Below are 18,863 nucleotides of genomic sequence, written 5' to 3' on the forward strand. Positions count from 1 at the left end.
TCCGATTCTCATTTTACTGGGGAAAAAAGTTTTTTAATGCAATAAATATCCTGTTACAGGGATTTTACCATGTTTATGGAGTGTTTTTCATTAAAAAAACAACAACCTTTAAACCACATTAATGAACGCTCTTGCTTATCGCTTTTATAAAACCAGTGCAAAAGCTATATGATAAATGACACAAATGCTCAATAGAGACATTGATAATAATAATTTGTGTTTGTTTACTGTTGTCAAGCAACACTGTACCATCTTGTTGCATTAACATATAATGTGAGGTCACAGCTGTATGTTTATCAGCATTTTATGACTTCAAATGCATAGTCAATTTCTGTGTAGACACAAACATGAAAGACTATAAAAAATGTTTTGGATATTACCCACTTTGTTGCCCCACAAAAAAAGTACATACAGTTCGTTTAACACACTCTGGTGGGGAATATTGTCAGACTGTATGGGGCAAGTTGTCACAATATGAATCTGATGAATGCCAAACAGTAATATTTAATACAACTGATAATATAAAACAATGAATTGTTTCTCAAATATGCATGCATGTAGAGTTCCTCCATTCGGTGAACATGTCATTAGGCCTGTTCTGAAAGGAAATGTATTGGTGTGCAGCATTTCAATATGCAATATGCTGTTCTCTGTCATTCTGTGTATTAAATATCACATATTTGGCATTATTCCTTGAGGGAAAGTGCTGAAAAGTCCTGAAATGTGATCTCCAGACAGGGCAGCCCCTGTCCGAAGCCCTCAGTGCAGGTGAACGGAAGAGGCTTCCCTCCTTTATGAGACGTGTTTGAGAGCAGGAGGAGAAGTGACCAATCAGAGGGCAAGAAGAGCCTGTACCTGAGCAGGTATCACCCGTGTGAGGATCTCTAAAGCTGCTGTGTGTGTGTTTGTGTGCAGTCTCTCGGACCTATCTCAGCCGAAAAAAAATAGGATAAAACACAGATTATGGAGACTAGAGGTGTTCTAGTTCTGTGTTTCGCCTGCCTCGGCGTGTTTGCCGGCGCGCGTGCCGATAAAAAGGACATTTACGCGAGAGTTGTGGATTTGATGTCTCCAGGTGAAGAGTTCCTCACAGAAGATGCGCTTGTCTCGGTGTTTGAACGGCTGGAGAACCGTGTGCAGTGCTCCGGTGTGTCGTGTGGAAAGGTATGATATATTTGCTCACTTTTGGAGAGGTCGAGGTCCAGCGCGCGCCCGCGGCGGCTGAAGGCTCGTGCGCTACAGCTGAGAGAACGCATATATAGGCTAAAATACAATCTGATTGAAGGATATACAGCTAAATATAAGCTAAACATAACATTTACGAACGTTTTGGGGAGAATAAATCATGTGTAAGGGGAAAAAAAGAATCAGTGCCGTTTAAATGAGTAGTTCACAGAAAACTTCATGAAGTCTGTCGCTATTGAGCAGCTTAAATGTTTAAGGGAACGTGTTTTGTAACTGGTCACGATGTCTTTAAAGCTTTACACCATTTTAATCTCTTTTATGTAGGTTTAGGTATACTTTTCGAGTATAAAAGAAGCCGTTCATGTAACACCCGTTGGCTTCTATTGGGGCATGTTGTCACAGTGCAGACCTGTGACACTTATCTGTGTTTAAATTGTATTAAAGTGTTTATATTTCAAATCTTTACTGCAAATCAACAACATCAATATATATAATATAAGGGTCAATGACGTGATAGGTCATTTTTTTTGGTCCAAAGGCCTTAATAATAATAAAAAACTAAGATATGACATCCAAAGTATTTAAGATAGTAAAACTATATCTCTTATTGAATCCAAAAGGTTTTAATATATTTTGCTACATATAAAGGTATTTTAAAGATTTTGAAGTGTCAAAAGGTCATTCGGTTTAACCGTCCAAAGGCCAATACAGCCATTTCATTAGTGATTAAAATATCTTAAAATGTAATAAATTAATATATATTTTTTTCTGGCATGATTTTATAACATCATATATCAACAGTGCAAAATTGTATTAAAATTATGCATAGAAGTCATAACTTTGTTATGAGAAAGAATGTCTGGAAAAATGAATTTCATTGATGTCATTCGGAGTAACCGATATAAAGGGAACATTTTGGATCAAGTCATGTGCTCAGTATCATGTGACAGGATGTGACATCATTCAGACACCTGCAAAGGACCACATGGTCGTGACACAAAGTAACGAACTAACTCTTAACTATTTGAAAAATTCATGTTTTCACTTGATCATCATACGCATGTCCCGAAACATCAGGTCATTCGGTGCAACCGCTATAAAACATGGAAAATGTTGTAATATTTTAAAAACTTGCACTAAATATTTGATTGTCCTTTTGCTAGCTAGTTAGATATCATCCTGTTAGCATTGTTTGAAAATATCGTCATTCGGTATAACCAAACGTGTCATTCGGTAAAACCGAAATTTTGGTTAAACCGAATGACTTTTTTTGTCCGTCTTGTAAAAAATGACAAAAGCAGTGTTAACTGATTATATAAACACCACATAATCTCATTGTTAACACTTAATAAAACTTCAAAATTAATTATATCTCCATTACAATTTAAAAAATCTTATTTGTCAATGACCCATAAATCACATGTGACAACTTACATTTACTTGACATTTATGGGGGGAAAAAAAAACAGGTTTTACTCCCTTTGTCTGAGAGTTTTAACCTTTCAGATGAAATCAGTAAATTATATGCACAGCCTGTATTAATGTTTTACATTTTGGTTTTATTGTATTCACAAAACTACAGTTTTTTTTTTTCAGGTGTTTGAAACCAACATAACCATGTTAATCACCAAAAGCACTATGCTACTAGAGAAAAGGGCGTTTTTGTAATTGGACTTTTGACTTTTTAACCTTATAAGTTAGTGAGATAGGCCTACAGACCCGTCTGCACTATAACATAGACCTGCGTTACGAAATATATCACCAGCACTGGAGATTATGAGCAGTGAGTCCATGGTCTTATTAGATAATCTGACTGAAAACTTATTAAAATCATCACTGAGATCAGATATTTTATTTAATCAATAATTGTATAGGCCTACATGTTTTTTTTAGTTGTGAAACACATCAAACAGCACATGTATTTGACATCTGTTCAGACCAATATAATAATTAAACCCTGGTAAATTATTGTGGGTCTCCGCAATAGTAAAATAATTAAAAATCTGGTGGTTAACACAGTTTTACTGCAGTAGATGTGTTGTATTGGCAGAAACTGTGGTGAAGTTTTGTACATTGAACTTTATTACTTTAAAGATTGATTCTTTTTATGTAAATTGGAGATTAATGTTTGTCTAAAAAGTGTTTTGAAACATTTTTCAGTTGGTTAAATATTAACTTTTGTAACTTTTGTAAGTATAAAGTTTTGAGGTTTATTAGCAGCAAGAGATTTCTGCAAAAAGGCTAAACAGAATATTATTTTCAAATAGATTAAATTATGACTTAATCTCTCAAATAAATCTCTATATGTATATATAATATATCTATATGTAAATATATACACATGTAAATATCTCTTTGTTGTTTAAGGCAAGATATCACAGGTGAATAGTGAATTAAAATAAATAAAATAATGAACAATCTCACCATACTTTCCCCAGTGATTAATCACAGTACATTAAGACAATTGTTTTGTATTACAAGATTTTTGGAATAATACGTTTAAATATGCAAATGAGGAATTATCTAATTAAATATGCAAGCATTTGCATATATTTCCAGAACAGAAATCTGATTATTAGATAAAGCCAGGTTTAAAATTATTATCGAGTTAATGTTTTTACTGAAGGGATTTTGGATTTCACTTGTTCTCACTCCATTAATCAGAAAATACAACACCCTGTTTTTAGGAAGAAAAATATAAATGATATACTGTATGAATAAACCCCTTTGTAAAACTCTTCAGAATATATATGAATAAAACGGTAATGTAAAGCTGCTGAAAGTGTATATTTCTGACTCAGACTCACCGCCTTTAAAGATATGAATTGAAATTTAAATCTGCAGACATACAAATATATAAAGTGCAATAAAATAAACACTTAAATGTGTATTTTGGATGGTTTATTACCACTAGTCATCACATGTATGTGAAAGAAAAATAGCCTAAAATCTCTAAATTGATCAGTGCATGAGAAATAACAGTGCCCGAAAAAAAACTTTCACCTTTTCCAGTTCAAACTTAAAAAGTTTAGTTGCTGCCTTTAATTTTTAAGTTAAATCAAAGTGGCTGTACGAGTCAGTTCAACTAATTTTTTAAAATCTTGTCAACCTAAATATTAATTTAGACCAACAAAATTATTTTTATGGGTTAAATCAGATACAAGTATAGGTATTTTTATCTAAAGAAACAAATAATTAAAGGATTAAAAGAGATTTAAGGGAATAAAGAAGAAATACGAACGGTAAAAGAAGTTCTAGGTCTAACTGCAGCCTATAGTTGTGAAGTAGTCCATTTAAACTTTGTGAATAATAGTTTAGCATTTAAAAATATGCACACATTCACTCTTGTTTGTAAGTCTAATATGTAAAAAATGTAAAAACACGTCTCTTGTTTCATCACATTCAGTTATGAATGACATTTTGATAGCATATTTTCATAGTTTGCATCATGCATGTTACTGTGGGACGTTAAATATATCCATCATAAAACAGCTGTCAAATATTAAATGTTTATCTACTTTTATCTTACTACACATGCACTCTTTCACAGAAAAACTAAAAGAGTCATGTTGTAATTCACACTCGTCTTCAGTGAATAGTAAGCCCCGCCTTCTTTGATCTGATTGGCCATCATGTTGACACTGACGAGCGCTATTAGAATTAGAGTTATTAGAGTTATATCAATTATTGGGGGGACTTGTCCCCCTCAATGCTTATGGTGGTTTCAGCCCTGCCATTAAGTTGAAGTTGGTTAAATTATTTTGATGAGTTGGTAAGTAAGATCTCTGCGTCTCAGTGTCTGTCAGTGGATCATCTGCAGCAGCTGTTGAGGAACTTCAGCAGCTCTCAGGGGCTGCAGATGGAGGATTTCTTCACCATGGCTCCTGGATGCTGTTTGTTCCTGAGCGCGCCGACAGAGACCTGCAGTGCCGTACGCGAGGACCGCTGGGGCGTCGAGACCGAGCACTTCATCGAGAACATCTTTGGACACAGCGACGATCATAACACCAGCACCACCGCTCATCCTCCTCACGGAGACATCACTGAATATGAGGGATTGGAGAAGCTGTTTCACGATCTGGAGAAGTACTATCAGCCTGAAACACATGAGGTGTGTATGATATTTCATTTTCGTGTTGTTTAGTGCATCTAGAAAAATAAAATGATTGCAAAGGCTAATTACAACTTGACTTGTGCTATTGAGAATGACAGCAAGGCTGGAAAGACACAATGCGAGCTGACACATGAGAGACGTTTCATGCTGACGGCCACATCTGTCTTGTGTCTTTTAGCCCTGTCTCTCCCTGAAAGACATCCTGGAAGAGAGCAGCTCTCATCACGGAGACCATGTGCACGTGGAGCTGGACGCTGTGATGGGAAACATCCTCTATCACGCCCTGCGAGGAGACTGCATGAAAGCACATGACCTTCCGGAGCAGGAGTACTTCCTGGATTACATCTTCAGCCGCTTCGGCTCGGAGAATCTCACGCTTCACGGTACGATTGTGTGATAATCCTGCAGGATACTTCTTTTGATCAATGTTTTTCTGTACCACTAGACTCAGACAAAAACTAAAACTATTAAAAACATTTGTTATTGAAATAAAGCTGAAATAAAATAAAAAATAAATATAACATGAAAAAAACTTAAACCAAAAATGATAAAGTAATCAATGTTATTTTAGTGTTGTCCATATACTATTATAGTTTTACGGAAGAGGATTAGGGCCAAGCAATAATAAAAAAATAAAACTATCTCAAGATTAAAGTTGTTAAATTTCGAGAATAAAGTCGATAAATTACGTGAAAAAAGTCGTTAATTTATGAGAACAAATTCGTAATTTAACGAATTTGTTCTCGAAATTTAATGACTTTTTTCTCGTAATTTAATGACTTTATTGTCCACATTTTATTTCAACTTTTTTCTCGAAATTTAACATTTTTCTCATAATTTAATGAATTTGTTCTCGAAATTTAATGACTTTTTTCTTGTAATTTAATGTTTATTCTCAACATTTAATTTAAACTTTTTTCTCGAAATTTAACAACATTTTTCTCATAATTTAACAAATTTGTTCTCGTAATTTAATGACTTTATTCTCAATATTTTATCTCGACTTTTTTCTTGAAATTTAACAAGTTTTTTCTCGAGATGGTTTTATTTTTTATTATTGCTTGGCCCTAATCCTCTTCCATATAGTTTTTATTAATATTTTGAGTTAGTTTTTATTTTCATATTTTCAGTTTGTGTTCATCACTTATGTCTATATAATTTTTTATTATTTTAGTACTTAAACTAAACAAAAATTAGACATTTGAAACTGAATTCTGGCAACTCAGTGAAATAAAATTTAAAACTAACCTAAAGTTATTTTCTTTTCCTTCAGTTAATGTTTATTTTATTTCAAGTAGCGGGTGTGTTTTTAATGGTTTTAGTTTTAGTTATTGATAACAATAGCTAAAATAAGTATAAGCTGAAGTAATAAAATTACTGAAGCTAAAACTGAAATAAAAATAAATAGAGATAGTACAAATGGCAAAAACAGAAACAAATGACTAAAACTTAAATGAAAATAAAAACTAACTCAAAATATTAATAAATTCTATAATAATATATCATTACTGTCAAGTCACCTTTATTTCTATAGCACTTTATACAATACAAATTGTTTTAAAGCAGCTTTACAGTGAAAAACACTATTTAATAACGATTCAGTGATGCATTATTCAGTTTAAATCAGTTCAGTGTTGATTCAGTTCAGTTCAATAACTGTGTAAAGATCATCAATTATGAAATGAGTTCAATTCATCTATAAATCAGCTCTGGAGAAACAGATATTCTCAGTAATATTGCAGAATATTAAGTGTCTCTGACGAAGCAAGCCAAGATTACGAAGATTCCAGACCTACTATTTGTAACTGTTTGTAAATCAGGGTTCATTGGTGTGTCTTGTTGTGCTAACTCTCATGTGTCATACTTCCCAACCATAAATTAGTGGCTGAAATATATTTGTTTGTGGAAGTGTTTTGTATAGTTTTTGTCACACGTGGTTTTGCAGAGCTGTGATGTTATCCAGTCGCTGTTGGGTATTTAGAAAAGGATGAGCTGTTCGATATGTCCTTTGTCAACACAAGAAAAAACAATGATGTTGTCTTTAATGTTCATATTTGCTTTAATCCTGAATTTTTTAATGATATTGTGCTTGTCAGATTTTGAAGAGCTTCTGAAGACATTAAACCTGGGTGGAGAGGAACATGACCCTGATCACGAGAGCCACCATCACAGCAGACAGACCCACAGGAGCAGTCATGTGGAGACCCAACGGACCAACAGCAGCTGGGACAAGGTAACATAGAGTTTACCCCAAATATTTCCTTCAAGTCCCCCTGAGTTTTTAAGTTAATACATATTTAATAATTTGGTAACACTTCACAATAAGGTTACATTAACTAATGTTTAACTAATGAACCTTGTTGTAAAGTGTTACCGTCTCATTGTAAGTTGATGAATTAACTCATCATGAACTAACAATGAGCATTACATTTTAAGGCATTTATTAACCTGTTAGTTAATACAATTTTCATGTGCATGTTAATTCACAGTGCATTAACTAATATTAACACATATAACTTTTCATTTTAATAATACTTTAGGAAATGTTGAAATTAACATGAACTAAGATTAATATATTATTTAGAATTTTTCATTGTTAGTTCGTTAACTAGTAGTTTGTGTACAAATGAAACCTTATTGAAAAGTGTTACCAATAATTTAATATATAATAATTACTAATTTAACTACGCATTCATGTTCACGGTTCTCTGATGTCACATCAATCACATCATGCCGGTAAGCAAATAAAATAAAAAATAAAGTGTGTGTGTGTGTGTGTGTATGTATATGTATATGTATATATATATATATATATATATATATATATATATATATATATATATATATATATATATATATATATATATATATATATATAAATAAATATATATTAGTAAGTGTTTTTATTTTGATTTGTTTGATTATTTTGAATTTTCTACCAAAGTTATTTTTTTTCTTATAAATATTATAAATATTATTGTTATTATTAAAACTTTACTGACTTTTTTCACTTAAAATTACATACTAACCTAAAATATTTTCTCAAAGTCCCCCTGATATTTTAAGTTAGTAAATATTTAATCATTTCATTTATAATAATTAATACTTTAGCAAGAAATATGCATGTTCCTAGTTCTCTGGTGTCATTTAATGGTCGCATTAAATGCAGGAATTATTAAATGTATATATTTGATATATAAATTATTTATTTATTTATTTATTTATTTTTTCAATTTTAATTTATTTGCATTTTAGAACTTAAATTAATTAACACTTAATCCGGTTTGGGAAACCCTGCAGTAATCAATCATGCGATAATTTGAACAAACAAAGTAATACATTTGAACACATTAACTCAAAACTCACACCATAACTTTGATTTTATGGATGAATTTATTATTTCCCAGAATGCATTATCTGTGTTAAATTTCTTTGAATTGCAATTCAATAACATTCCACTTTCTTTCATTCAATTTCCAGTTCCAGATTCTGTGGTTTGCAAAAACTTACAGCAGCATAGAAATGTGGCTTTTCCCTGTACATACCATAGTTTGATGGGGCATCATGGGAAATCTTTGCACACCACAGAAATCGAATCATTTAGCGTGGCTCTTGACGAAGAGAGCAATCATGTGCTGCGTGAGAGATTATTCTGAGGCCTGTAACATGAAGTGTCAGCGGCGGCCGTTAATGTTTATTCCTCCTGATGGATGTTGTGACACGCTGCGTGTTTCATCTGTCCGCAGTCGTGATCAGACTGAAATTAAGCAGGCCATGTGATCTGAGCTTGTTTTTAATCATGATAAATAGTTTCCATTTCTTTAAGCTCACACGCTGTCTAAATAAGACCTGTCATCTGACATCCGTGGAATTAATATTTCAGCAAATAGTAAATATGAGCTTTTTACGCGTGATTATCAGAGCAACAGCACCACTGCGGTGTGAAATTAAATATTAATGCCAACAAATGTTTTATGCATTTTTACATTTGCATGTGTCCGTGTGGATTATGCAGGCCTGTTTCAGCGCTGAAGACCTGTGGAGGATCTACCAGCTGAATGATTCATCACTGACCAGAGATCAGTTCACACAGCTCAGTCCTGCTCTGATCCAGCAGATCCTCAGCGGAAGCTGTTCTGAGATCAGTACGACACCCGTGACCCCGGATTCTCTCAGCACTGCCGAAAGTGAGTGACCTGAATACACTGAACAAACCTGCTAAAAATCATTCAGGCATTGTGTTATCTGTATGTTTTATAGTTCATAACAGTATGTTTCATTACCTGATGTATTATATGTTAACATATCAACCTCTTTGAACTACTACAGTCTGCTTTAAAATATCCTCACAATGTTCTCGAGCACAAAGATCTCCTTTATTCTGCTCTGACAGTGTGTTGATTCATATACTGTCACTGAATGCGTTCTTTGTGCCCAGGATACGGATACGCCACCCTGGCCAACCTCGTCATTTGTCTGATGGCCATGTTTGGGATCGTGGTGCTGCTGTTCTCGGCCTGTACGCAAGTGTTCGAGCTCTGCATCCAGTTCTGCATCAGTCTGGCTGTGGGATCGCTGACGGGAGACGCTCTGCTGCATCTGCTGCCTGCGGTGAGCAAACTGAACGGAGCAAACGAAGACAATACTGACCATTTATGGCTTTTCTGCATCTCATTAGCAAAATATGGAGATTTTATGATACAAACCAGGTGGGAAAATGTATAAAAATACTGAGTTAAAAGTGTGAACACACTATAAAAAGGAACAGATGGGCCGCTGAATGGAGAAATCACATTGCTCAATCTTTGTGTTTTATTCTCCTGAATGTTTATTCATGCTTTTATGATAACATCATCATATTTTATTACTGATTTGACATTTGATCAAAAGTTTCAGGTCAGCAAGAATTTATTTTTTTATGAAGGAAATGTAAGCTTGTATTCATCAAGGAAGCATTAAATTGATGCATGAGTAAGACACTCTTCTCTGCTCCTCAAATACATAAAACATTAGCCTTCATATATATATATATATATATATATATATATACAGGTGCTGGTCATATAATTAGAATATTGTGAAAAAGTTCATTCTTTTTGTTGTAAATTATTTAAAAAAAATGAAACTTTCATTTATACTAGATTCCCTACATGTAAAGCAAAACATTTCAAAAGTTTTTTTTTTTTTTTTTTTTTTTTTTTTTCAATTTGTTGATTAGAGCGTACAGCTAATGAAAGTCCAAAATCCAGTATCTCAAAATATTAGAATATTTACATTTGAGTTTCATTAAATGACCATCCCTACAGTATAAATTCTGGGTATCTCTTGTTCTTTGAAACCAGAGTAAGTCACAGAAGGTAATTACTGAATGTGGTGGCTGTTTACAGAGTGATGTATCAAAGCATATTAAATGCAAAGTTGATTGGAAGGAAGAAATTGGGTAGGCAAAGGTGCACAAGCAACAGGGATGACCACAAGCTTGAGAATACTGTCAAGTAAAGCCGATTCAGACACTTGGGAGAGCTTCACAATGAGTAGAATGAAGCTGGAGTCAGCGCATCAAGAGCCACCACACTCAGACATCTTCAGGAAAAGGACTACCAAGCCACTTCTAAAACAGAAACAGGCGTGACGTCTGCTGGTGTTGGTCCATTGTGTTTTATCAAGTGCAAAGTCAATGCAGCCATCTTCCAGGAGATTTTGGAGCCCTTTATGCTTCCATCTGCTGACAAGCTTTATGGAGATGCTGATTTCCTTTTAAAGCAGGACTTTAGCACCTGCCCACAGTGCAAAAATCACTTCCAAGTGGTTTGCTGACCATGATATTACTGTGTTTTATTGGCCAGCCAACATGCCTGACCCCTGAATCTATGGGATATTTTCAAGAGAAAGATGAGAAACAGTCGATCCAACATTATACAGATGATCTGAAGGCTCAATAGTGCCTCAGCAGTGCCACAGGCTGATCGCTTCCATGCCACACTTCACTGGTGCTGTAATTTGTGCTAGGAGCAAGTCATTTGCTGTAATATGTGCTGCCGACCAAGTATTGAATGTACAAATGAACATACTTTAAAGAACTTGAACTTTTCTGTTTTGAAAATCCATTTTTTGATTGATCTTAGGAAATATTCTAATATTTTGAGATACTGGATTTTGGACTTTCATGAGCTGTACGCTCTAATCATCAAAATTAAAAAAAAACTTTTGAAATGTTTTACTTTACATAATATATATGTAAATATGTTACATATATAAATATATGTAAAATATATGAACGTTTCAGTTTTAAAAATAATTTACAATAATATAATGAACTTTTTCACGATATTCTAATTATATGACCAGCACCTGTATATAAAGGCTAATATTTTATGTATTTGAGGAGCAGAAAAGAGTGTGTGTATATATATATATATATATATATATATATATATATATATATATATATATATATATATATATATATATATATATATATATATATATATATATATATATATATATAAAAAACAGTTCTTTATTTATCATTGCCTTGCAAACAAGCAGAGACACTCCAAACTGTGATAGATGTGGGTGGAGTTATGAGGTTTGAGGTTTGAGGATCCAATGGAGTTCTGAGGTTTAGTCATAAGCTTGTTTTAATGCATTTCATTGGTTAAATATTTGCAAAACCCACAGACAGACGTAAAGCGCTACCCATAGTAATGATTTATTGAAAAATAAAAATATGATGAAATAAGGAGATACAAGGTTTCTGCCCAATAATATTTGTCTTGCAGTGTTTTACCATTAGAGTGAAATGATACTAATAATTAAAAAAATATATTACTACTTCTTCTTGTAATTGGGTCTCCCCTGGGCGTGTGAACATAGGCACAAATCCAGCTCTGATAACAACCCTGATTTAATTGTTTAGTATTCTGACCTAGATTGAAAAATCAGTTCATAAGACACTATCATGATTGTATCTTATTATTATTACAGTCCATTCCAAATCATGAGGCACATGCAGGTTAATCTGTAACTGAATACATCTGAGAGGGTAAAAGGAGTGTTTATTTCATATTGCTGGAATGTCAAAGTTTGCATGCAACGATATAGACTCGTATAGTTGTAAATAAATCTGAGACTGTTTTACAAGAAAATGCTACTTCAGGCTTTTAACTTCCAAATTTCTGAGTGAAAATTGTTTCCGCACCAAATTTTTTAGTCTCAACCTTTATCTAACTCGCATGACGTTCTGCGATTACTCTCTGGCTGGGCATCTGCTTGAAGCTCACAGAAACGTTCCTAAACTGGCAGAATGGGTCTCGACGGCAGGCCTGGCACCCGTTATTTCCCCCGAGCGCTGACATCGCCCACGTTCCCTCATCCATTTAGATCCGTGTCAACATAACTGCAGCCCTGTCATACCATGTCATCGCCTTGAGTGGAAAATAACCGGATTGGTGAGAAGAAACAGACCTCGCTTATTGAGTGCAGACAGGAATCTGTACGGCCCTGCTGGGAAATCAAAGCAGAATCAAAGTTTCAGATTGGCGTTAATGTCATTGTCCGTGTGTGTTTGCGTCTCTGTGCAGTTCTTAGGCCTCCACATTCATGAAGACGGACACGATCACGACCACACAGAGGACAACTTCGACTACGTGTACAAACTCCTGGTGCTTCTTGCGGGCGTCTATTTCTTCTACCTGATGGAGAGCATCTTCTCCATCATCACTCGCAGACAACATCACCACCATCATGATGAAGTGAGTGTTTCGTGTAACTTGAGTGGTCCCGTCCTACATGATCTGATTATGAATCCATTCCCAATGCACTAAAATGATGCTGTGTTCACAGGAGGACTCTGATGTTCATCATTGTGATCATGGAAAAGTCCTGCAGATGTTCCAGCGAGAGAAACAGAACAAACACTCCAACTCACAGGCTGATCTAGTGAGAAAATCACAACAAAATCCACTTTTAAATGCTAAAAAAGCAGAAAAGAGTCTTTGTTAATGAATATACTAATAGAGTCTAAATTCAGAAGAAGTGATATAATTTATAAACTATTAGTAGTAGTTTAGTTAATAGTTTTATGAATATTTTTTTATTGTGTTTACTATATATACACATATAATTACTCAAACTTTAACTAAAATTAAAAAAAAAAAGAAAAAAAAATATATATTTTATCAAATAATTTTATGCAAGCAAGCAAATAAATGAAGAAACTTCTTTTAGAAATATTAAAGTAATTATTTAAAACTTTTGATCTGTAGTGATGTAGTATGTTTTTTTTTTATTTTTTTTTTTATTTCACTATTAGTATTTCAAATGAAATTAAAAAGATATTGCCTTGGAAATCAGATTAAAAAAAAAAATAAATAAATAAATAAATATATATATATATATATATATATATATATAGATATATATATATATATATATATATATATATATATATATATATATATATATATATATATATTTCATTTAATGTTTATTTTATTTCAAATAATGAGAATGTTTTTATGGTTTTAGTTAATAATAATAACAATTTGCCTAAATATTTTCTGTAGTTATCTATTCCAGTAAGTTTGTTGGTTCTAAGAGATGTGCTATTAATAAATATTTTATTATTATTATTGTAGGTTGATGCTGAAAGAAAAGAAAAGTCCTTCCTGGAACCTGTTGGCACTAAAAGAGGTGAAAATACTTCCAGATATTTTCATGTTCTGCACATCAAATGGAGTAAAATAGGTGCAAATGACAATGTTTACAGTCATCTTCTCTTCTCCTTCAGAGCAGCGTTTGCTTCCTTATATGATCACCATTGGCGACGGCATCCATAACTTTGCAGACGGTTTGGCTCTCGGCGCAGCGTTTTCGATCTCGTGGCGATCAGGTCTGGCCACGTCTCTGGCTGTGCTCTGCCATGAGCTGCCGCATGAGCTAGGTGAGTGATAATGTAGATAATATTCGATCAAACGATACAGTAAAAACTGTGAAATATTATTACAATTTAAAATATCTATTTTCTATGTGAATGTCAAATATAATTTATTCCTGTGATCAAAGCTGAATTTTCAGCATCATTACTCCAGTCTTCAGTGTCACATGATCCTTCAGAAATCATTCTAATATGATGATTTGCTGCTCAAAAAACTTTTCTGTATGAAACTGTGATACATTTTATTTTTCAGGATTCTTTGATGAATAGAAAGTTCAAAAGAACAACATTTTTCTGAAATAGAATCTTTTGTAACATTATAAATGTCTTAACTGTCACTTTGATCAATTTAATGCATCCTTGATGAATAAAAGTATTAATTTCTTTCTTGAAAATGTTGTCCGTAGCAGTATTTCTCAGCTGGTGTGTCACGGAGTGTGCAGTCAAAGAAACAACAACAAACGTAATGTTTTACTGATATGAGACTTTTATTATGAAAGACAAGCGAGAAAACGGTTGACTGTTCTGTGTGACGCATTTAAGTAAAGACTGTGTGACAATGTGTGACCCATGGCCAAACTGTTGAAGCACTGGCCTGTAATGTCAGCTGTGATTAAGTGTGGTCAGTGTGTGATAAGGAACAATGTCTGTTGACTGGTTTTAGTGTTTGTTCTGAGATAAACTGAGTTAAACACTACTGAAGGACTGAACAACTGAACAGAGCTTTCTATAAAGACACTCTTCACACTTCCTGATGTGAGTCATGGGACGGCCCAGATAAACACAGATTAGATACTGTTGACACCTGAGTTCATGGCCGCAACTTCCCGAATATAATTTCCTTATGCTTTCTGCCACACATGACACAAAAACCTGTGGTGTGATTGTCCTGTCTGACCGAGAAATAAACTTACACACCTCTAGTCAAATATTCATCTTAATTCAACACATGATTTTTTTTTATTTTATTTAGTTTAAAATGCTTTTTTGTTAGTTAAAAATTTATTCCTCTTGTGGTTTTCTTGAGTCTTGATGGTTGTCTTACTTTAAATCTGATTTTATGATTTGTTTTTCTATTTTAATCTAACCAGAGGAGGATTTTATTGCTCAATTGCTCTTTTGTTGCTCAGGAGACTTAATTCTGACTTTATAACTCACACATGCAAGTTTATATCTCTTCAGATTTGTCAGATAAACAGCTGCAATTACCTTTTTTATTTTTATTCCTTCGCAAAAACAAGCTTCAATGCATTTCAGCCCACAATCAAAAGAAAGAAATAAGAAATTATATTTTGCATTTTAAAAAGGCCTTATATATATATATATATATATATATATATATATATATATATATATATATATATATATATATATATATATATATATATATATATATATATATATAATATATATATATATATATTATAGATAATTATAATATAAATAATTTTTATTGTGCCATTATTTTTATGAATATTAATGAAAATAATGTTGCAAATTTCATGCAATGGCAAAGATCCTAAAAATAGGCTTTTTTTTTTTCAGAATATTATTTATTGTTATGGTTTTGGGGTGAAATTTATTCAAAGTTTTTGAAAACGAGAAAAATTACAGCAAAAGTGAATACAAATAAAAGTTGTAAATAAAGTGAATATTTATTGCAGTATATTTTACAAGAAAATTAAATTTCAATCTTTCTACTTCAGATTTTCATGTTTAATTCAATGAATTGCCATTTCTTTGTAATTATTTGTGACATTTACTAGCAATTACTGAGTGAGTCTTATACCAGATGTTTTTTTAGTGCATTAAAGAGATCTCAATTTTTAGACTAGAAGAAAAGGTTAGAAAAGGTCATTCAAAATGTGCATTTTAGTACCTCAGAGTAGTACTTTTAAGGAACTACTATGAACATTTATGTGTAAATGAGGTACAGATGTGTCTTTTTAAGGCTTCTGTCCTGGTGACAAGCTGTTAGGTACAAGTTTGCCAATGTTTTCTGAAAGCTTCATCTGAACACATTTCCTCTGTTCTCAGGTGATTTTGCGATCCTGCTGCACTGCGGCGTGTCGGTGAAACGGGCTCTGCTTCTGAACGTGGGCAGCTCTCTCACCTCCTTCATCGGGCTGTACATCGCGCTGTCCGTCTCCACTGAAACGGTGGCAAAGGAGTGGATTTCGGCGGTCACCGCTGGCCTCTTCCTGTATGTCGGTCTGGCAGACATGGTAGGTTGTCATCTACTTCAGTCTCAGATGTTTTCTCTTCATGTGCAGCATCTAGCTGAAAACATTTTCACAATGTTCATCAGACAACAACAGCAGTGTTTGCTGTTGAGTCAATGAAAGCACCCAAGTTAAGTCTCTCTAATGCATTATTTCAATGTAAACAGATACTCACGAAACACTTCTTTCTTGTGTAGCTTCCCTCGCTGGTTCACGTGGACAGTAAAAGGCCTTGGCTGATATTTCTCCTGCAGAATCTGGGACTTTTGAGCGGCTGGGGCATTTTATTGCTTTTGTCCTTTTATGAAGACCAAATAGGGCTTTAAGTAGGATGCAATAGGTTTTATTTGTTCCTTATTCCTATATATCTGTCTGTGGAAACTACTGGAACATATGAAATATGTGCAATTTGGTGCTGCTCATATGACAGCATCACCAGCATCGTTTTTATATACTGGTAACACTTTACAATAAGGTCTCATTAGTAACATTAGTTAATTAAGTTAAATAAGATTAAGTTAAGTTATTAAATAAGATTATTAAAAAAAGAGAAATACTGATAGAAATGCAACTGCTCATTATTTGTTCATATTAGCTCAGGTCTATTAAGTTATAGTAACATTTGATTTTAATGATGTATTAGTACAATAATTAATGCTTTATAAGTATTTTTCATTGTTAGTGCATAACTAATGTTATTGTAAAGTGTTACCAAAATATTTTTAGTATTTTTAGATTACATTTGGATGGAAAAGCCAATCTTTCAGAATCAACTTTGTGCACCTTAAAGCAAACTCTTGCATATTTTCTATATATATTTTGTCATTAGTTTTTCATCAGTATGAATAATAAATTGGCAGATGAGATATTCAGCCTTTAGTGTAGCTACTGTTTTTGAATTTAAATGTTGTATTTTCATTAGTAAATAGGATATAGGTAAATATAAGTATAGGATAGTTCTGTATTTTATTTTTGCATTGTAATATTTTAAAAGATATCAGCCAAAAACACTTTTGAAGAATAATGGTATATAATATGTTCTATGATATGTGTAAATTCTGCTAGAATGAAGTTTATGAATTAAAATTGTCATTATTCATTGCTATAAATGCATCAGGTTTGATTTAAATCATTTAAATCAGATACGACACAACATGTCAAGTCCAACTAGAAGACTTTAGTAAATGATTATGGACTAGTTTTATGATACTTTAATGGAGCTTTTTTGTACATTTTGGAACTTTTCAGTGTTCATTCCCAATCATCATGAACATTTTCCCCTTCGAAGTGCCTTTAAGAATTTGTTATGTTTTATAGTTATAAAACCTGTAAATAAATCTGAACAAATCATATTTGAGTCCCTGAGGCCCTAGATATCACAATCTGACTCTCAGCATTCACAGAGCATGAAGACATGATTTCATATACTGTACGTTATGTAATCCGTGAGGAGTCTACTCAGCATTATGTGTGTGTCATGATATGTGTTATTGCTGATGTTGTCCTCAGGTCAAACTCTAAACAGCAGGTTCACAGGGTTTATCTGGCATTACTGAGCAGAACCACACCTCAAAACCTCAGTACAAGATCAGCTGAAGCGCAGGACAATTACAGGTTAAAATGACCTTCACTCATCAGGTGTATTTTAAATACAGTGTGTCATCTGTAAATGTATGGAGACTGCAGTTAAAATATACAGTATATTTAATGAGATGCACAAAATATAGACAGACAGACAGACAGACAGATAGATAGATAGATAGATAGATAGATAGATAGATAGATAGATAGATAGATAGATAGATAGATAGATAGATAGATAGATAGATAGATAGATAGATAGATAGATAGACGGATGGATGGATAGATAGATAAAACAGACAGATAGATAGATAGATAGATAGATAGATAGATAGATAGATAGATAAAACAGACAGATAGATAGATAGACACAGACAGACAGACAGACATAGATAGATAAAACAGACAGATAGATAGATAGATAGATAAAACACAGATAGATAGATAAAACACAGATAGATAGATAAAACACAGATAGATAGATAGATAGATAGATAGATAGATAGATAGATAGATAGATAGATAGATAGATAGATAGATAGATAGATAGATAGATAGATAGATAGATAGATAGATAGATAGATAGATAGATAGATAGATAGATAGACGGACGGATGGATAGATAGATAAAACAGACAGATAGATAGATAGATAGATAGATAGATAGATAGATAGATAGATAAAACAGACAGATAGATAGATAGATAGATAGATAGATAGATAGATAAAACAGACAGATAGATAGATAGATAGATAGATAGATAGATAGATAGATAGATAGACGGATGGATAGATAGACGGATGGATGGATAGATAGATAAAA

At 33.0% G+C, this 18,863-nt stretch overlaps 1 protein-coding gene across 1 annotated transcript; it reads left to right on the forward strand.

Moving 5' to 3' along the window:
• Positions 1-859: 859 nt before the first annotated feature.
• On the forward strand, positions 860-17,739 carry slc39a4 (solute carrier family 39 member 4). Its single transcript, XM_067411581.1, has 12 exons — positions 860-1,164; positions 4,982-5,296; positions 5,478-5,682; positions 7,396-7,532; positions 9,315-9,486; positions 9,738-9,910; positions 12,883-13,053; positions 13,145-13,240; positions 13,939-13,993; positions 14,091-14,243; positions 16,275-16,462; positions 16,657-17,739. Exons 1-12 carry the CDS (start codon positions 964-966, stop codon positions 16,783-16,785), a joined length of 1,995 nt encoding a protein of 664 aa, XP_067267682.1. The 5' UTR covers positions 860-963; the 3' UTR covers positions 16,786-17,739.
• The last annotated feature ends 1,124 nt before the right edge of the window (positions 17,740-18,863 follow it).

This window comes from Chanodichthys erythropterus, chromosome 15, assembly GCF_024489055.1.
Source record: "Chanodichthys erythropterus isolate Z2021 chromosome 15, ASM2448905v1, whole genome shotgun sequence".
In the NCBI taxonomy this organism is placed as follows: Eukaryota; Metazoa; Chordata; class Actinopteri; order Cypriniformes; family Xenocyprididae; genus Chanodichthys; species Chanodichthys erythropterus.

Coding starts and splice junctions, on each gene's coding strand:
- slc39a4 (XM_067411581.1), top strand. CDS start 964: ATGGAGACTAGAGGTGTTCTAGTTCTGTGTTTCGCCTGCCTCGGCGTG. Junction 13,054..13,144: donor ATCACCACCATCATGATGAA/GTGAGTGTTTCG, acceptor CTGTGTTCACAG/GAGGACTCTGATGTTCATCA. Junction 13,241..13,938: donor CCAACTCACAGGCTGATCTA/GTGAGAAAATCA, acceptor TTATTATTGTAG/GTTGATGCTGAAAGAAAAGA.